This window comes from Clarias gariepinus, chromosome 19, assembly GCF_024256425.1.
Source record: "Clarias gariepinus isolate MV-2021 ecotype Netherlands chromosome 19, CGAR_prim_01v2, whole genome shotgun sequence".
Lineage (NCBI taxonomy): Eukaryota > Metazoa > Chordata > Actinopteri > Siluriformes > Clariidae > Clarias > Clarias gariepinus.
Window position 1 is genome coordinate 22,854,320 of NC_071118.1, and position 19,126 is coordinate 22,873,445.

At 39.2% G+C, this 19,126-nt stretch overlaps 1 protein-coding gene across 1 annotated transcript in view; it reads left to right on the forward strand.

The window, feature by feature from the left end:
• ric1 (RIC1 homolog, RAB6A GEF complex partner 1) overlaps nucleotides 1–19,126 on the forward strand; it is a 56,591-nt gene that overhangs the window by 35,442 nt on the left and 2,023 nt on the right. The window contains exons 7-21 of the mRNA XM_053477836.1: nucleotides 4,355–4,446; nucleotides 5,454–5,542; nucleotides 7,560–7,704; nucleotides 10,020–10,068; nucleotides 10,223–10,360; nucleotides 10,478–10,639; nucleotides 11,025–11,063; nucleotides 13,694–13,804; nucleotides 13,984–14,073; nucleotides 15,947–16,107; nucleotides 16,363–16,495; nucleotides 16,891–17,007; nucleotides 17,189–18,013; nucleotides 18,422–18,580; nucleotides 18,830–18,966. Coding sequence (XP_053333811.1) covers nucleotides 4,355–4,446; nucleotides 5,454–5,542; nucleotides 7,560–7,704; nucleotides 10,020–10,068; nucleotides 10,223–10,360; nucleotides 10,478–10,639; nucleotides 11,025–11,063; nucleotides 13,694–13,804; nucleotides 13,984–14,073; nucleotides 15,947–16,107; nucleotides 16,363–16,495; nucleotides 16,891–17,007; nucleotides 17,189–18,013; nucleotides 18,422–18,580; nucleotides 18,830–18,966 — 2,447 coding nt within the window. The remainder of the gene's footprint in view (nucleotides 1–4,354; nucleotides 4,447–5,453; nucleotides 5,543–7,559; nucleotides 7,705–10,019; nucleotides 10,069–10,222; nucleotides 10,361–10,477; nucleotides 10,640–11,024; nucleotides 11,064–13,693; nucleotides 13,805–13,983; nucleotides 14,074–15,946; nucleotides 16,108–16,362; nucleotides 16,496–16,890; nucleotides 17,008–17,188; nucleotides 18,014–18,421; nucleotides 18,581–18,829; nucleotides 18,967–19,126) is intronic.

Here is a 19,126-nt window from a genome sequence, read left to right on the forward strand (position 1 = left end):
AAAAACGAGTCGTGCTGCTGCATTCTGGATCAGTTGCAGAGGACGAATCGTGGACAGAGGCAGGCCTGCCAGGAGTGAGTTGCAGTAGTCCAGTCTTGAAATAACAAGGGACTGAACAAGCACCTGAGTAGCCTGTGAAGAAAGAAATGGGCGAATTCTTCTGATATTGTAAAGAAGAAATCGACAAGAGCGAGTAAGGTTAGCGATGTGTGGGGAAAATGACAGATGATTGTCCACGGTTACCCCAAGATTGCGGGCGGTGGTTGAGGGAGTGATTTGGTTGTTGTCCATGGATATCACAAGGTCTTGACCTGGAGATGAGTCACAAGGGATAAACAACAGTTCGGTTTTACTGAGATTGAGCTTCAGCTGATGAGCAGCCATCCAAAATGAGATGTCTGCCAGACATGCTGAGATCCGGGTGGAAACCCGAGTGTCAGAGGGAGGAAAGGAGAGGACAAGTTGTGTGTCGTCTGCATAACAGTGGTATGAGAATCCATGCGATGATATGACCTTACCAAGAGACCGGGTATAGAGGGAGAACAGAAGAGGACCAAGTACTGAGCCCTGCGGGACACCAGTAGAGAGTCTACGTGGGGCAGATGTAGTTCCCCTCCATGTTACCTCATATGACCTATCTTTAAGGTAAGAAGCAAACCATTGCCACGCTGTTCCACAAATTCCAAGGCTTGTAAGAATAGATAATAGAATCATGATTTTATAAATAGTATCATGATTTTATAAATATTCTGATTTAATTTTGCAATTTTAAACCCTCATTATAATGATGAATTTAATGTAGCCTGTTAATTATAACATTAGTTTTCTCACTTAAAAACCCATCAAAAAGGGCATAATTTTAATGCATCGTCTTAATTAAGCAAAAAAAAAGCTGCATTTTTACTTAGAAGCACGTATCTGCCATAATTTTCGGTTTTGAACAACCTTGGCAAATAATCCACTCCTACCACCTATAGCATTATAAAGAAATGGTAACGCTTTATCACTACATTTTTGCCCAATTTACACGTGCAGGTGTGTGTAATGAGTGGGGGTAAGATTAATTCACTCGAGTTTTGAGAAAAAGGCAGATCGTAGGCTTTTCACACTCGATTTCTGATCTATAGGAACGTGTTTCTGTTGTTCCACTCAGAAGCTTCTGCACTCGGTGGACTGCCCAAGTTTTAACACCATAAGAAAACAATTTCTACCGGAACAAGATTTAAAAGACATATTCTGCAAGGCAAAACCAGAAAAACTCTTACAATTTCTGTCTAAAGTACATGTAAAGAACCAAATGTAAAACCTTGTTCTTCTGACCAAGACCATGCTATTATGTGATCTATTATTATTATTATTATTATTATTATTATTATATCCTTTTAACTTTCTCACTACTCTCTTAATCACTTTCATTTTCGTAACATAATAAATCAGCTTAATATTTGATGTAAATCTTGCCATGAAATAACCTGAGAAGCTGATATGTCAATAAATCCATATTCAAATAAGAATGAAGGGCATTAAGCCAAGTGGACCTTTTCCTAGTTACACAAGCAATGGACATACTTTGGATTAACCTGTGTGTGCGCTGACCGAGTCTAGTACAAGCTTTGTAAAGAGGACATCCATATTTAAAATAAACTGTTCTGGCACCTAGATGGTGGAATAAACTTCCTCTAGATGTCCGTACAGCAGAGACTTTGATCTTTAAACGACGACTCAAGACGCATCTGTTTCTTCAGTACTTGGACTAACCCCAAAAAAAAAACTCTTCCCAGTTGTGTTGGACTAATGGCACTTAGTTATTAACCTAGTTAACGCAGTGTAAATATGTATCCAATGATGTAAGCTTTAAAGCACTTTTTATAAGTCGCTCTGGATAAGAGCGTCTGCCAAATGCCTAAATGTAATGAAAATGTAAATACAAATACAAACAAACAAATCTGCACTCGGTGCAGTTCTGGTCATCGACTGATTAACCGGTTCATCTTCATTATAAACAAATAATTTTTGCTAGCAATTTTAGAGCGAATCACCGAACAAAAGAATCGTGATTCACAACTGAAAGGATTTCCTGCTAGCATCTCTATTATGCGGTGTTTACAAAGTACACAAAGCTGAAGAATGTAACAATTACAACCCAACAATTTATTTTTGCCAATGAGGTCTAAAATGGAAGTAACTTTTGCTTTTTCCACACAGGTTTAGTTGACATTTCTGCTTTTGCTCTTTCCTGTCATTGCAAGATCTAAAATAATTTGGCCTAAAATGCATAGTATTTTAAAATGGCATTTAAAATTAAAGCTCAACAGTTATACTTCTTTTTGAGCAGACTAGCCTTAGTCTAAGAGGTCTAAACCAAGTCTTAGACATCCTTAAAATGCATCTGTTCATTTTTCAGCTCAAATTCATCTCATATTGTCTACCAAAGATATCACAAGATATCACAAGATGCCATGCTGCCAGCCAATGTGTTAGTTTAGAGCACCCACACCTACGAAAAAAAAAATATATATATATATTTACCTGACTTGGGTCTATCAATAAAAGCTTTACTGACATTATTGATTTATAGACTGTGCTGTTTTGTACAGATTTTTCTACAATCATGATTTGCATGTTTTCTATAACCGCAGTCCAGAAGAGAGGGAAGTAAAAACAGGAATTAAGCGCGAGTTGCAGTCTCACATTTAGTTGCTGTTTAGCAGCAAAACCAATCACTCGGTCATGGGTCATGAATTACAAAATCAGTAAAACTGTTGACTCTGCACAAGGGTATAAACTGAAACAGCTTTTTCGCTGTGCTTTAAAGAGCAACATCATAACAAGCTGCTCTTGGTTAACGTGTGAGGAAGTCGGTAGCATTCGAGATGCACCTTTTAACCCTCCATGGATGTAAACAAACATTTCATCAGCTGAGAAGCAACAGCGAAGAGATTAAGAGCCTTTTCCTTACTCTGACTAATCTGAGAAGGTCTGATGTTGGACACACATTCTGTGCTCATGCTGGGGAAACAACACGTTTCAGCGTGGAAGAGACTCAAGTTGCTAATATAGTTGCAAACAAGGATGACGGGCCCAAGCACCCTGCGCCCTCGGCACCCGGGTCTATCGCATAACCTGTGTTTTATTTGAGCGTGTTAAGACCTACAAAAAGCCATCGCTGCCCAGGTGCACCACACAACTCACTGCTTGGGCCCGTCATCCTTGCTTGCAACTATATTAGCAACTTGAGTCTCTTCCACGATGAAACGTGATGTTTCCCCAGCATGAGCACAGAATGCGTGTCCAACATCAGACCCATATGGTGTGTGTGACATGTGTCTGTGTACAATAGGCCGCACATGCTGGAAAATAAGCATCACACTATGATGTCGCTGAACGTGATGTCGCTCAATATAATGCCACACAAAGGTATTAATCACTTTTTCAGCACATGTTTAAGGCATCGTCATGGCTGACCCGTTTGAGATATCACAAATCCCTACACAAGTTCTCGATGTCTTATCGAGATCATATCGGCCCGTTATGGTGGCGATCGTATAAATTCTTTAGGAGGATATTATCAAAAAACAACGGTTGCATTTTTGCCAAAATAAACGGCCTTCTGTTAAGTTGTGCGAAAGTTGTTCGGCTCATTGAGCTCCAAATGTGTAATAAGTTTCGTGTGCCTACGTGAAAGTGTGTATGAGCTATGCAGCAAAATCTCATGTGAAGGCCCCTGAGGGCCCCGGGCCACGCGACTCTCGGGCATCCTAATGACAGCAGATTTCAACCTATCTGCCAATTTTCAAGTTTTTGAGCATGTTAAGATCCCCAAAAAGCCCAAAAGGATGGAAAAAAATAAATCCTTTGGAAAACAAGAGGGTCCTGCGCACCCTATAATGCTTGGGCCCTAATAACAAAAAAATTAAAACAAAGAATAAAAACACCTCCAGGGCGTGAAAAGCCTGTCGAATAACCCTGACCTTTTCCATCAAAAATTCCATCTTTTTCTATATAAACACATTTCCCTCCTCGATCAAGTAGCGTCACAAAAAAACAAAGCTAAATGAAATTGTAAATCTGGTAATAAAGGAGTAGCAGAGCTGCAAAATATCTATTATATGGAGAAGACCTTAATCTTACAAATAATATTAAACTCTGTTTATACACGTTTTAATGTTCGTAAGAAGCGCTTAAGATTTTAGGATTTTTTTTTTTTTTGGTCAACTTTCCGCACTCATCAGTCACGCACATACTGCAGATAAGAATTCCAGCAGGTTGACCCTGTACCTAGAAGTAGGCATGTGAAACATTTTAAATAATTATATATGTGAACTTCTAATTATATGATGCTTTCTGTGTGCAGCAGTTGCAGGGAGTTTGGGCAGCAGATGTGACGGACGGCACATGTGTAGCAGTGAATAACAAATACAGACTCATGGCTTTCGGTTGTGCGAGGTATGTGTGTGTGCGCAAAACGGTGAACGAATGTGTAATTATTTGTGTGGTATATTTGCTTTGTCTGAGTGTGTGTTAATTTAGCAGTTACAGTGAGGATTGTTCTGAGCTGAAGATGCGCATCGCTCTTCTGTCATTATTTGTGTGCATGTGTAAGCAGTGAACACCTGCAATTTTAACATATTAAATCGCCGATTGAACATCTGTGCGGCTCAGATGTACGAGCTTGGATCGACATATAAAATGCGCTAAATGTAACTGGAGGTTTTTTTTTTTTTTTTTTTAGTAATGCTGCATTTTTTTGCCATGTTGTGAGTTATAATTATATTTTCCCTCCTAAACGAGTAGTTTTGTATTTTAAGATCCAAGCCTTTAAACTTTCGAGTGCACATCTCATTTCAGAAAGACTTCTTAATTGTTTTTTTTTCTCTGATGGGTAGTATATTGGACAATTAACCCTGGGCTACACGTTGCATCCGTCTTCCCAGTGTCTCTGAATGAGTCGCTATAGAAACAATTATTAGAATGAGCACAGTAGCCGACTATTTCCAGATCGCGCCCATCTCAGTATCATCACGGTTTCAGAATTACTTTCCTCTGGTGCAGATGTGACTCTCTGGGCTCTTTGGAAAGCCTCAGATTTTCAACACATCTTCAAATTAGAAGCAGAGCACCATCCTGATTTTTTTTTTTTTTTTTTTTTTTTTTTGTGCTAAACAGCAGATGAGGCTCACGTGTCCCAAGTGCGTGTAAAGAAAAGGAATGCGGCTATTTTTTTTAATCTCATGGTAGCAAAGAGGTTTAAAGATGTGTATAAAAGCATCGCATTTTTCCTTTTAAACATTTAACCTCTTCAGTTGAAAGCTGCAGTGTGAAGTCGTTCAGTGGGGAATGGATCAAATGTGGAAATGAACACAAATAATGTTAATATAAAGATTGAATCATGTTTAAAATAATCGATTGAAAGGGGGGGAAATGTAACTAAAATGAAAATGTTTGTGTTTTAGTGGCTCGGTGTTGGTCTACATGATAGACAACACTACAGGATCGATGCAGCTGTCACACAAATTGGAGTTGAGCCCCAAACACTACCCAGGTAAGTCACACACACAGTTACTGTAGGCACGTATTTCGTAATGGTTGCTTCATTTTCATTTAAAATTCCTTTCTCCTTTTAGATTTAAAATCTAAAAATGTATTAGTATTTTAGACCAGGTATATCAAGGATTCAGTTAAAATGTAAGCAATGTAAAACTGAAAATGTAAACTTAAGTAAATAACTATCGTACGGTGGAGTAAAAAAGTGTTTATATATATATATATATATATATATATATATATATATGAACCAAGAAATGAACCAAGTAAAAACAAAATGCTTTTTTCCTCGAAATTATTTCATTTATTTAGAATTAAGGGAAAAAAGCTGTCTAAATCTGCCTCCTGATATGTGGGAAAAGCAATTGCCCCCTAAACCTAATAACTGGCTGTGCCACTCTTGGCAGCAACAACTGCAATCAAGCTTTGCGATAACTGGCAATGAATCTTTCACATGGCTGAGGGGGAATTGTTTTAGTTCAGCTATACTGATGGGTTTTTAAGCAAGAACAGCCTATTTAAGGATCTCAATTGAGTTTAAGTTTGGACTTTGACTACGGCACTTCAAAACCTTTTTAAAAATTAATTTTTTTTACTTCATTCTTTTGTCGCATGAAAAGGTGACAGGTTTGGGCAGCTTTTTTATTCCCTTTTCATAAATTGATTTATTATTTTTAAACTTTATTTTGTTCACTTGGGTTATCTTTGCAAAATTATTATTTTTATCTAAATCCATTGAGTGTGACATATCTGCAACAAAAATAAAAGGGCAAGGAAGGGGCGCAAATACTTTCACTTTTTTTTTTTTAAACATTCATTTTGTAATGTCCATGGTGCTTTGTCTTTTTTTTTTTTTTTTTTTTAGACCGAATTGCGTAGTTTTTAACAGAACTCTGTATTCACATCCCTAAGCTATCTTTCTGGTTAGTCAAAACAAACGATTAAATTATTTTTTATTATTTTTTATCCTTTTTAAAAATAAAGATATCGGGTATAGAAATGCTGAGATCTTAGCAAAGATAATTTTCTACATAAAACATTCATAAAAACGCAGATCTTAATGTCCCACACTCTCACACATTCATAGATGGACAGAAAATTTTAAAATGTTTAAATTAATCATGTGCTTTTGTTGTAAAATTTTTTTTTTAAATAAATAAATACTGGCTCATACCCAGCATCATGTCTGTGATCATACGTAATCTTACCTCAAATCATCACCAAAACCTTACCACGTACATTACTGGAAGATTGGATTAACAGGTAACTGGAGTAGGATGAAGTAGAAGTAGGATGTCGCTTGGGGCCTTTTAATAAGTTTATAAAGCAAATGGACAAAATATTATACTGTTACTTTGTGTACAGAATCAGTTTGCCAGGAAAAGTCAAGTAAATATGCAGCATTATTGTCATTATTGCAGCCAAAAACAATGAAAGGCCCATAAACTAACCCAGTTTTGCTCAGGCTGTAGTACCTCTGAGAAATTAAAGTTTTTTTTTGTTTTTTTTGTTTTTTTAACAAATAAATAAAGCTAGTGTTCTGCTATTAGAGACGAAGCAGAAGTTAGATGATGGAAGGGGTGGAGTTGACATGTAAGCTACATTTACTTAATAAAGTAGCCAGTCGATGGAGCTACAAGGCAAGTGGCATCTTGTATCTTGGTCTAAACCCCTTTGCCAATTTCTGTACTTTTCTTTGAACTCATGTCTGACTCACCTTAACTGATAGCCCAGAGCCATCGAATTGACCGAACAGTTCTATGCAGCATTTGTGAAGGAGGAGTTTATAGGTTTGTCGTGAGTTGTACACTGCTTCCCCCTAGTGTGAGATAGGAGTATAACAAGTTGCTAATCTCTGAAGGTTTTTCAGGGACTTTTTGCTTCTATTGTGTGGAATTTTAGAGAGAATTCTTTGAAAATTTTCTTTCCTCATTTCCCTTTTTTCCCTTTCATGTAGTTAAACTCATGTATTTGTTGTTCTTTACCCTGATGTTCATTCTTTCTCTCTCCCTTAGATATCCATAATAAAACTGGTCCAGTTAAGCTAATCCGTTGGTCTCCGGACTGCAGCGTCGTCATGGTGACCTGGGCATGTGGAGGTCTCTCTTTGTGGAGTGTGTTTGGAGCTCATCTCGTCTGCACACTCGGAGAAGACTTCACGTGAGTCTCACGCGTGCCTGCATAGACTGCATTCCAAAAATACAAGAACTTGAGTCATCATGTTTCACATTCTGACATTGTTATGCCTTAGAGTGGTGTAACTGATAAGCAGTTTAATAAATTAGTTGAAATACAGACTGTAGGTTACGTCAGGGGCAAAAACTTGTCTGCAATTCATGGAGCACATTATAAGGTAGGATATTCGAGGTAAAACCTGATACCAGCTTGTTAAATGTAGCGTTAAGCATAACTTATTGACATTGCATGGATTTTCAAAGCCACAGTGTACAGTGGGGCAAAAAGATGAAAGAGCCCTGGAATTTTTATTATAGGTATACCTCAAATATAAGAGACAAAAAAATGAGAAAAAATCCAGAAAAATCACACTGTAGGAATTTTTATGAATTTATTTGCAAATTTTGGTGTAAAACAAGCGAGATTTCTGGCTCTTACAGACCTGTAACCTTTTTTAAGGAGCTCCTCTGTCCTCCATTCATTACCTGTATTAATGGCATCTGTTGGCCGAAACCAAAGAGCTGTCAAAGGACACCAGAAACAAAATTGTTGACCTGCACCAGGCTGGGAAGACTGAATCTGCAATAGGTAAGCAGCTTAATGTGAAGAAATCAACTGTGGGAGCAATTGTTCAAAAATGGAGGACATACAAGACCACCGATGATCTTGTAGCTCGATCTGGGGCTCCATGCAAGATCTTACCCCGTGGGGTCAAAATGATCACAAGAACTGTAAGCAAAAATCCCAGAACCACACAGGGGGGACCTATACCCCTTTTCCACTGCTCTGGTTCCCGTGCCGGTTCCCAATTTCGAACCAGTGGGCGAAGTTATAGGGAGCGTTAAAAATAAATGGCGGCAACCCAAAGTCCGTTTATGTGGAGCGCGGACGAAACAAAAGCGCTTTTAGCAATTTGGACAATCGCCGAGATTCAGCAGAAATTGAAAAGTGCTTTAAGAAAAAAAAAAGTGTTAAGAAAAAAAAAAGTGTCGCAGGCTTTACACGAACAACCGACCAAATAGTAAATAAGCTAAAAAAAAACTGAAGAAAGACTTTCAGCAGTTATAACATGTCGAATAAGATGCCTTTGGATACTGAAATACATTTTCAAAGTTTGGAGAATAATCAGTAAACTGACTTTGGCCATGTTCGTTTCTGTTTAGTGGGCGTGGCCTGTGACGTGTTATCATGCAGCTCCCGCTGAGCTCCTGTCTAGTGTAAATGCGGGCACCTGGCACCAGTGTAGTGGAAATGAGGTATTAGTGAATGACTTGCAGAGAGCTGGGACCAAAGTAACAAAGGCTACCATCAGTAACACACTGCGCCGCCAGGAACTTAAATCTTGCAGTGCCAGACGTGTCCCCTTGCTTAAGCCAGTACATGTCCAGGCCCGTTTGAAGTTTGCTAGAGAGCATTTGGATTATCCAAAAGATAATTGGAAGAATGTAATGTGGTCAGATTAAACCAAAATAAAACTTAGTGTTTGGAGAAGAAAGAATGCCGAGTTGCATCCAAAGACCACCATACCTACTGTGAAGCATGGAGGTGGAAACATGATGCTTTGGGGGTGTTTATCTGCAAAGGGACCTGGAAGACCGATCCATGTATCGTGAGATTTTAAGTAAAAACCTCCTTCAATCAGCAAGGGCATTGAAGATGAAACGTGGCTGGGTCTTTCAGCATGACAATGATCCCAAACACATCGCCTGGGCAACAAATAAGTGGCTTTTTAAGAAGCATTTCAAGGTCCTGGAGTGGCCTAGCCAGTCTCTAGATCTTAACCCCATAGAAAATCTTTGGGGGAAGTTGAAAGTCTGTGTTGCCCAGCAACAGCATCACTGCTCTAGAGGAGATCTGCATGGAATAATGGGCCAAAATATCAGCGACAGTGTGTGAAAGACATACAGGAAAACGTTTGTTATATACCATTTGTTGGCAATGACAGAGGTCTAAGTATTGAGATGAAATTTTGTTATTGACCAAATACTTATTTTTCACCATAATTTGCAAATAAATTTATTAAAAATCTTACAATGTGATTTTCTGGATTTTTATTTTATTTTATTTTGTCTTTCATAGTTGAGGTATACCTATGATGAAAATTACAGGCCTCTCATCTTTTTAAGTGGAAGAACTTGCACAATTGGTGGCTGACTAAATACTTTTTTGCCCCATCATGTTTTCTACACAGGTCAAGTGGAGGTGGGGGTTTTAGTTTTAAATAAGGGAGCTGTTTGTTTTCCATATCACTTTCTCTTTATAATTATTGCTCCACTCTTCCTTCCTCTTTCTCTCCTCAGGTACCGATCAGACGGCACTAAGAAGGAGCCACTAAAGATCAGCTCTATGGTGAAACCTCTCAGCATTTTTTTTTTCTTTACTCAATAACACAAGATTAAATAGAGACTAGTTCTAGTCTGAATATTGTTTAATGATGCGCTTTAACTACAGGAGCGTGTAGTGGTGGAGGTGACGTCATGTCCTGTTTGCGTCTGCTTTTCAGAGCTGGGGAGCAGAGGGTTACCACCTGTGGGTGATTGGCAGTACAGATGCAGGCACGGAGCAGTCTCAACAGTTAAGCCAGGCCTCCATTCTGCAGTTTCAATTCATTAAGAGCGCACTCACAGTCAATCCCTGTACGGTAAGATCACACCAACATGCTTTGAAGTTTAAAGCACGCCACAGTGCAACCATCAAAATGTGTGTGTGTAGATGCAGTAGTTTGATTTCTCTCTCTTTAATGCCGTGGTGTATACAGAGTAATCAGGAGCAGGTGCTTCTCCACGGGGAGGATCGGCTGCTGATGACGTGTGGAGATGCTGCGGTTCAGATACACAACCAGGACCAACACTCAGCTCGAAGCACAACACACACACAGCTCAGCACTTTACTGGGACACAAACACTGGCATGTGGTGCAGGTACATGCAAAAAACTACACACACCTGCTGCACTGATTAAAGTGATCTCTCTCTCTCTCTCACACACACACACACACACACACACACACACACACACACACACACACACACACACACACGTGGCCCGTTTAAATACATGTGCATACACTCCAGGAGGACAGGCAGGTACAGTAAACACACCTGCTGCATGATGTTTTATTGTTGCACACCTGCGTTTACACATGCTTTACAAACACAAACATTGATGTACACAATTAAATTGTATCACTTTATTTTTGTTAATTGTTATGAATACAGTATATTACACACTGATTCATGCTTGTGTGTGTTTTCTATAGCAGAGTTCAAACTTACTCAAATAATTGCAAAATGTTTTTGCTTTCAGATTTACAGCACATACCTAGAAACTAACTGGCCAATACGGGTAAGTGTGTATTATATATATATATATATATATATATATATATATATATATATATATATATATGTGTGTGTGTGTGTACATACTCAGCAAAAAAAAGAAATGTCTGACTTTCAACTGTTTTTACTTTCAGTAAACTTAATGTGTAAATATTTGTATAAACACTAAAAGAGTCAACACCATAAGACATAAACTAAATCAAATTCAAATCAAATTAAAATTTTATTTGTCACATACACAGTCATACACAGTACGAAATGTAGTGAAATGCTTATACGACTGCCAGTGACCCTAAAAGAGAATTAAAGTTTACAATAAGAAATAAAATGAATAAAAGAAATACGATAGAAAAATTTAATAGAAAAATTTAATTAAACTAGGAAAAATAGAACAAAAAATAAAAATAGAAATATGATGTACAAAAAAATAGAAATATACTGTACAAATTGAAATATACTGTACTGAGAAATATACTGTACAAATTGAAATATACTGTACTGGGTGTGCAAATATGCATAGAACAAAGTGTCTTTGTGCAAAGACACTAAAACTAAAACAAAAAATGTTTCACAATGTGTCCCTGAATGAAGGGAGGCTCAAAATCAAAAGTACCAGTCAGTATCTGGTGTGGCCACCAGCTGCTTGAAGTACTGCAGTGCATCTCCTCCTCATGGACTGCCTATTGCGGACAGTCTGAGCACTGATGGAGGGATTGTGTGTTCCTGGTGTGACTCGGGCAGTTGTTGTGGCCATCCTGTACCTGTCACGCAGGTGTGATATTCGGATGTACCGATCCTGTGTGCAGGTGTTGTTACACGTGGTCTTCCACTGCGAGGATGATCAGCTGTCCTTCCTGTCTCCCTGTAGCGCTGTCTTAGGCGTCTCACAGTGCGGACATGGCAATGTATTGCCCTAGCCACATCAGCAGTCCTCATGCCTCCCTGCAGCATGCCTAATGCACGTTCACGCAGATGAGCAGGGACCCTGGGCATCTTTCTTTGGGTGTTTTTCACAGTCGGTAGACAAGTCTCTTTAGTGTCCTGCGTTTTTAGAACTGTGACCTTAAATGCCTACTTTCTGTAAGCTGTTAAGGTCTTAACGACCATTCCACAGGTGCATGTTAATTAATTGATTATGGTTAATTGAACATGCATGGAAAACATTGTTTAAACCTTTTACAATGAAGATCTGTAAAGTTATTTGGATTTTTACAACATTATTGTTGAAATACGCAGTCCTGAAAAGGAACGTTTCTTTTTTGCTGTGTGTATATGTGTGTGTGTGTGTATATGTATATATATATATATATATATATATATATATACTGACCTAAAGGATTATTAGGAACACCTGTTTAATTTCTCATTAATGCAATTATCTAATCAACCAATCACATGGCAGTTGCTTCAATGCATTTAGGGGTGTGGTCCTGGTCAAGACAATCTCCTGAACTCCAAACTGAATGTCAGAATGGGAAAGAAAGGTGATTTAAGCTATTTTAAGCGTGGCATGGTTGTTGGTGCCAGACGGGCCTGTTTGCTCAGTTACTGGGATTTTCACGCACAACCATTTCTAGGGTTTACAAAGAATGGTGTGAAACAGGAAAAACATCCAGTATGCGGCGGTCCTGTGGGCGAAAATGCCTTGTTGAGGCTAGAGTTCAGAGGAGAATGGGCCGACTGATTCAAGCTGATAGAAGAGCAACTTTGACTGAAATAATCACTCGTTACAACCGAGTTATGCAGCAAAGCATTTGTGAAGCCACAACACACAACCTTGAGGTGGATGGGCTACAACAGCAGAAAGTACCACTCATCTCCACTACAAATAGGAAAAACAGGCTACAGCTCACAAGCTCACCAAAATGGGACAGATAAAGAATGGAAAAATGTTGCCTGGTCTGATGAGTCTCGATTTCTGTTGAGACATTCAGATGGTAGAGTCAGAATTTGGCGTAAACAGAATGAGAACATGGATCCATCATGCCTTGTTACCACTGTGCAGGCTGGTGGTGGTGGTGTAATGGTGTGGGGGATGTTTTCTTGGCACACTTTAGGCCCCTTAGTGCCAATTGGGCATCGTTTAAATGCCACGGGCTACCTGAGCATTGTTTCTGACCATGTCCATCCCTTTATGACCACCATGTACCCATCCTCTGATGGCTACTTCCAGCAGGATAATGCACCATGTCACAAAGCTCTAATCATTTTAAATTGGTTTCTTGAACATGACAATGAGTTCACTGTACTAAAATGGCCCCCACAGTCACCAGATCTCAACCCAATAGAGCATCTTTGGGATGTGGTGGAACGGGAGCTTCGTGCCCTGGATGTGCATCCAACAAATCTCCATCAACTGCAAGATGCTATCCTATCAATATGGGCCAACATTTCTAAAGAATGCTTTCAGCACCTTGTTGAATCAATGCCACATAGAATTAAGGCAGTTCTGAAGGCGAAAGGGGGTCAAACACTGTATTAGTATGGTGTTCCTAATAAACCTTCAGGTGAGTGTATGTGTGTGTATGTATATATGTATGTCAATTTGATCTTACTTTTGTGCGAAGGCATGTTTGTTTTAATGCTCTGGTTTGAATGGAATTAACCTGTGTGCATGTGTGCGTGTGTGTGTAGTTTGCAGCCATAGACTCAGCAGGTCAGTGTTTGGTGGTTGCGGGGAGACGCGGATTTGCACATTACTCATTATATACCAGGAAATGGAAACTGTTTGGAAACATTACACAGGTAAAATGTTACACTTGTTCTCATACATAATTCTGATCAGAGATGTTTTGGATGATCTGCAACTTTTTTTAATCACTTATTTGTAGTGTGCACAATCATTGGCTGTTTAATGCATCACGTGATGGCTGGCAGTCATAACAGTTTCATTTTGTATTCCTTCTTACCTGTATGTATAACAGGAACAGAGCATGACTGTGACCGGCGGCCTCACCTGGTGGAATGACTTTGTCGTCGTTGCCTGTTACAATTTCATCGACCAGCAGGAGGAGGTACGGCACCAGTTTACACACAATGAGTTTGTTGTTTTTGGACTTTGGTTTTGTTTAAAGCTGAGATTGTTACCTGTTGACAGAATCCTTTTTTTTTTTTCTTTCTCTTTCTCTCTCTCTCTCTCTCTCTATTTATTAAACTGTAATACATCACATTGCACTTACCAGAGGTTGTGTCAGCACTAAAACATTGAGGTTATGTAGGAAGGAAAATATTCAAAATTGGGGTAGTGTGGTGCGTTAGGGTTTTCACTTTAGGGTTGAAATGTTTATCTTTTACCGCAACGCTGTGAACCGTTTGCAAGATTAGTTCGTTCACCATTTGCAGTTCCGTGTGGAATGCTGAAACACTTGGAAAGAAATGCTGTAAAGCAAATGTTTGAAATCTAAACTTATTATTAACTTAATAATGAAGTTATAAAGTTTCACATTTGTAATTATATGTGGCAAGCACACACGTACGTATAAAGAGGTCTTTGCTCGCGCTATCTGGGTTAGAACAAGTCATATTTCTTGTGTGTGTGACCACTCATTCATTTCAAACAATAGAATTGATTTTAGCAAAAATATGTGTGGAATTTTGCTCTGGAGGACGACAAGCAGTTACTCTGCTGTATTTGTTGAGGGCCAAGAGAAGAAAGAAAGCCAGAAGCCTTGCTTTAACTGTTTTGTTTATTGCTTGCACTGTTATGGTATTGACTCATCAGCAGGGCTGCAACAACGAATTGATGAAATACGTTACCAACTAAGTAGTCGATTTTAATCGATTTGTTGTCACGTGATGCTGAGACATTTAATTATAAAAAAAAAAAAAACTTTAGTTGAGTGCGGAGTGAACACACTCGGTCTTGAGCACTGATGCTAGCAGAGTTCTAAAGTTTCCTCATAGACAGGATGGAGCAAAAATAAATATTTAAAAAAACGAGCGGAGGCAGAGATAGATGTCGGGTAAATGTCTCCCATGCTGGGTCTTAGTGTGCATCTCTTACTGGAGTAATCAACATTGCATGCATATATTGTTTACTATACACTGTGACCGTGTGTGCGTGTAAAAAATATTTCATTTTGTGTCTGTATGTGTGTGAACAGCGCGCATGTAAAGGAAAAGCGAATCTCATTAGAGACATAAAAAATCAAATTTCTTTCTCTGTTCAAGGCTTAGCCTGCTCTTTTCTGTCTGTGGGCGTGTGTCATTGGGCACCGTGCAATGTATATATTTGGCAGATGTAAAGCATACATGTCTGTTTTTTGTGTTAATCCATTTTTATTTTATTATTATTATAACAGTTTAAGAAGCAACGTGTTTATGCACTTTTCTGTTTTTTTTTTAAAAAAGGGTTAGAAATGAATCTTGGTTTTTTTTTTTGTTGTTTTTTTTATCCGATTCGTCGATTAATTGAAAAAATAATTGTTGTTTGCAGCCCTACTCCTCAGTGATCGCCTTACATGTGTAATACATTCTGATCTGTCCAATCTCACTCAAATCACATGAATACATTTCGGATATGTATCCGATCCAGGACCACATAAGAAGGTGACACAGATCCAATCTGAAAAAGGTCAGATTTGTGCATTCAGAGAGTCCTAAAAAAAAATCTGATCGGTCACATTTGGGTTAAAAAAAAAAAATGATTCATTCACTTCGGGCTGGTAATGTCAACAAAGCCTAAGCCAATGTCAGCATGTGGGTAGGTATTGCTAAAAACAGGTTCTTTTTTTTTTTTTTTTTTTTTTCTGTCCCCACTCTTACACACACATAAAAGACAAACATGTAAATATAAAACAATGAACTAACCCTAACAGGATATTGTGCTTTTAACTGATTTCATCATTTCCTTATATTGTGTCCTCTCCTTTTTTTGTTTTTGCATAGCTGAGATTATATCTCCGGTCCTCGAACCTTGACAACGCTTTTGCAAGTGTGACAAAGCTGCATGCTGAAACTTTGCTGCTCAACGTGTTCAGAAACACAATCATTATATTTCGCACTGACTGTTCCATCTGCCTTTATAGCATCGAAAAGAAGCAAGATGGGTAACTAACACACACACACACACACACACACACACGGAAAATACATTTAAACATGTTGATAAAACTGTGTCTAGCTAAGGTTTCCATTTTGCAGTAAAGTGACACTAAGCTTCACTTTTTTAAAGTATTAAAAATGTTTGTAATTATTAAGAGTTTTTGTTGCAAGATGTAATATTTAAAAGTTTAATTTACTTTAAACAAAAACATCTGCAGACTGAGATTGTTTAGAGGATCTCTCTCTCTCTGTGTTCTCAGCACTTCAGTGTGTGTAGATGTCCTACAGGAAGTGTCGATGTCACGTTACATTCCTCATCCTGCGCTGGTGGTTTCAGTCACACTCACTTCAGTCAGAACAGAGACGGGAATGTCACTGAAGACCACACAGCAGGTACGCACTCTTACTAACTCTCTCATACATACACACACACTTTAACATAGGAATATCATTGAAAATCACACGGCAGATGCGCAAACACACACAAAAGAGAGATGGGAATGTCCCTGGAAACCATACAGCAGGTACAACGGACACGTTCACTCACTCCAGGCAGAACATGGCACTGTCACTAAAAACCAAATTTTAGACACACACACGCACAGACACAATCTTGCTCACTTAAAACAGTGACTGGAATATCTGATCACTGAACCACAGATCCTTCTCATATGTGCCTTTATTCAAACACACTCCTTATGCATGTATAAAAGTTTTTACATGACTAATAAAACATAACTTTCTTCCATTTTATTTATTACCAACCCTTCTCCCCCTCCCTCTCTCAGGCATGTAATGCAGAAAGTATTCTGTTGAATTTGGCTGGTCAGCTTATTATGCTGCAGAGAGATCGGTCTTGCCCACAGGTACGAGACAAGGACACATCAACCAGTCAGAAAACATTGGTAAGTTATAGACCTTGTGTATGCACTAGGAGTAGGTTTAAATTAATAGAAATGTTTACTTTATATTTAACTGCTATCTAAATTAGTTTAAATTCCCGACATTGTTCTTTCCCTCTTTTATGTAGTATTTGTGCTTTTCCTGTGTTTATTTTTTTTTTGTAACGTTTCCTTCTCCCTGTAGTTGCCTTTCTCTCCACCGGTGGTTCTGGCTCAGTGTGTGGAGAGCGTGTGGGCATCGAGTCACTCTGGTTCTAAGAAGCGCCACCTAGTGGAGGCTCTGTGGCTCTCATGCGGCGAGTCAGGGATGAAGGTGTGGCTCCCTCTGTTCCCACGCCGCGAGAACCGCAAACCGCACTCGTTTCTCTCGCGCCGCATCATGCTCTCATTCCTCCTCGACATCTACCCGCTCGCTGTGCTGTCGGAGGACGCACTCGTTTTGGGCGCTGCTAACGATACCCTTCTCTACGACTCATCTTTTTCCTCCAAAGATGCCCTCGGAGGAAATTCATCCTCTTTAGAAAGCATTGGAGGAGACTCTTCCACCAAAGAAAGCCTTTCTCGCAGGCCCTCTACGTTTTCTCTGTCCCGAGAGCCCCCCGAGTCGTTCTTTCCGTTCTGTTTGGTGGAAAGGACATCTCAGATCTACCTCCACCACCTCCTCCGCCAGCTGCTGGTGAGAAATTTGGGTGAGCAGGCTTTGCTGTTGGCTCAGTCATGCTCATCGCTGCCTTATTTCTCGCACGTGCTGGAGCTGATGGTTCACGTGGTGCTGGAGGAAGAGGCCACGTCTCGCGAGCCCATCCCCGACCCGCTGCTGCCCACTGTGGCCAAGTTCCTGGCCGAGTTCCCTCTGTTCCTGCGCACCATCGTCCACTGTGCCCGCAAGACAGAGTTTAACCTCTGGAACTACCTGTTTGCTGCCGTCGGGAATCCAAAAGATCTCTTTGAGGAGTGCATCATGGCCCAGGATCTGGACACAGCAGCTTCATATCTCATCATACTCCAGGTAAAAGGGGCAATTAAAAAACAAAAAGCTCTGTTTTGCGGAGGTGTGGTATTAGAAAAAATGGCTTATAATATCAGCATTAGGTTCATAAGTTGTTAAATACATGCATATCAGCTTTCTTTAAAATTCGTTGTAAGGACATGTACATGTACAATCTTGTGAGAACATTGCAAAACATTTTAATTCCTCTAATACCAGGACAAATAGACAGAGGTTTTTACCTTATTAATGATAGATCATGAATTTTTAAAAAGGACATGCTTCATTTTAAGTCACTTAGCGGACATGCAAATCAGATCTGACAAAAAATAATAATAATTGACCACTATGGCTTCTAATGTGAGCGTAGATTTAGTTGCTTTGAGTTTGTAAGTAACGTTTCTCATAACCCTGTCATACCTTTGCTAGAACATGGAGGCTCCAGCAGTGAGTCGTCAGCACGCTACTCTCCTCTTCAACACCGCACTCGAGCAAGGAAAATGGGATCTCTGTCGTCACATGATCCGATTCCTCAAGGCTATTGGGTCTGGCGAGAGTGAAACTCCACCCACTACTCCAACCAGTCAGGTGAGTGAGGTGTATTGAACATCAAGATCAGGCACACCATTTTTAACATGCCCTTTAAAAAAATGTTTTTTTTGATAAACTGAAAAGTTATTTTACTACATTCAAGAGAAAAAAATAACCTAAAAGTCATGTAGGGAACATTTTGTTTATTTAGTTAATTTTTTTTACCACATCCAGTCAGTTTTATTCAAATATATATTTACTTTATTAATTGTGTTTGTTGTTTTTTTTCCCCTCTCTTTCGTTTAGGAGCCGAGCTCTTCCGGAGGTTTTGAGTTTTTCCGCCATCGCAGCATCAGTCTGTCTCAGACAGCAGAAACTGTTTCTACAGGAAAATTTAATTTACAGAAAACATTCAGCATGCCTTCAGGACACTCCACCAAAGGGTCTGATATACACGAACACACCACTTTAGTTTTTATGAGAATTTCCCATAAATTTTACACTCCGAGTGACAATTTTACACTCGTTTAAACCTATTCTTGATCTTGACTTTTAAATGAAGCTCTATAAGCATTTTCTATATATACACACACACACACACAC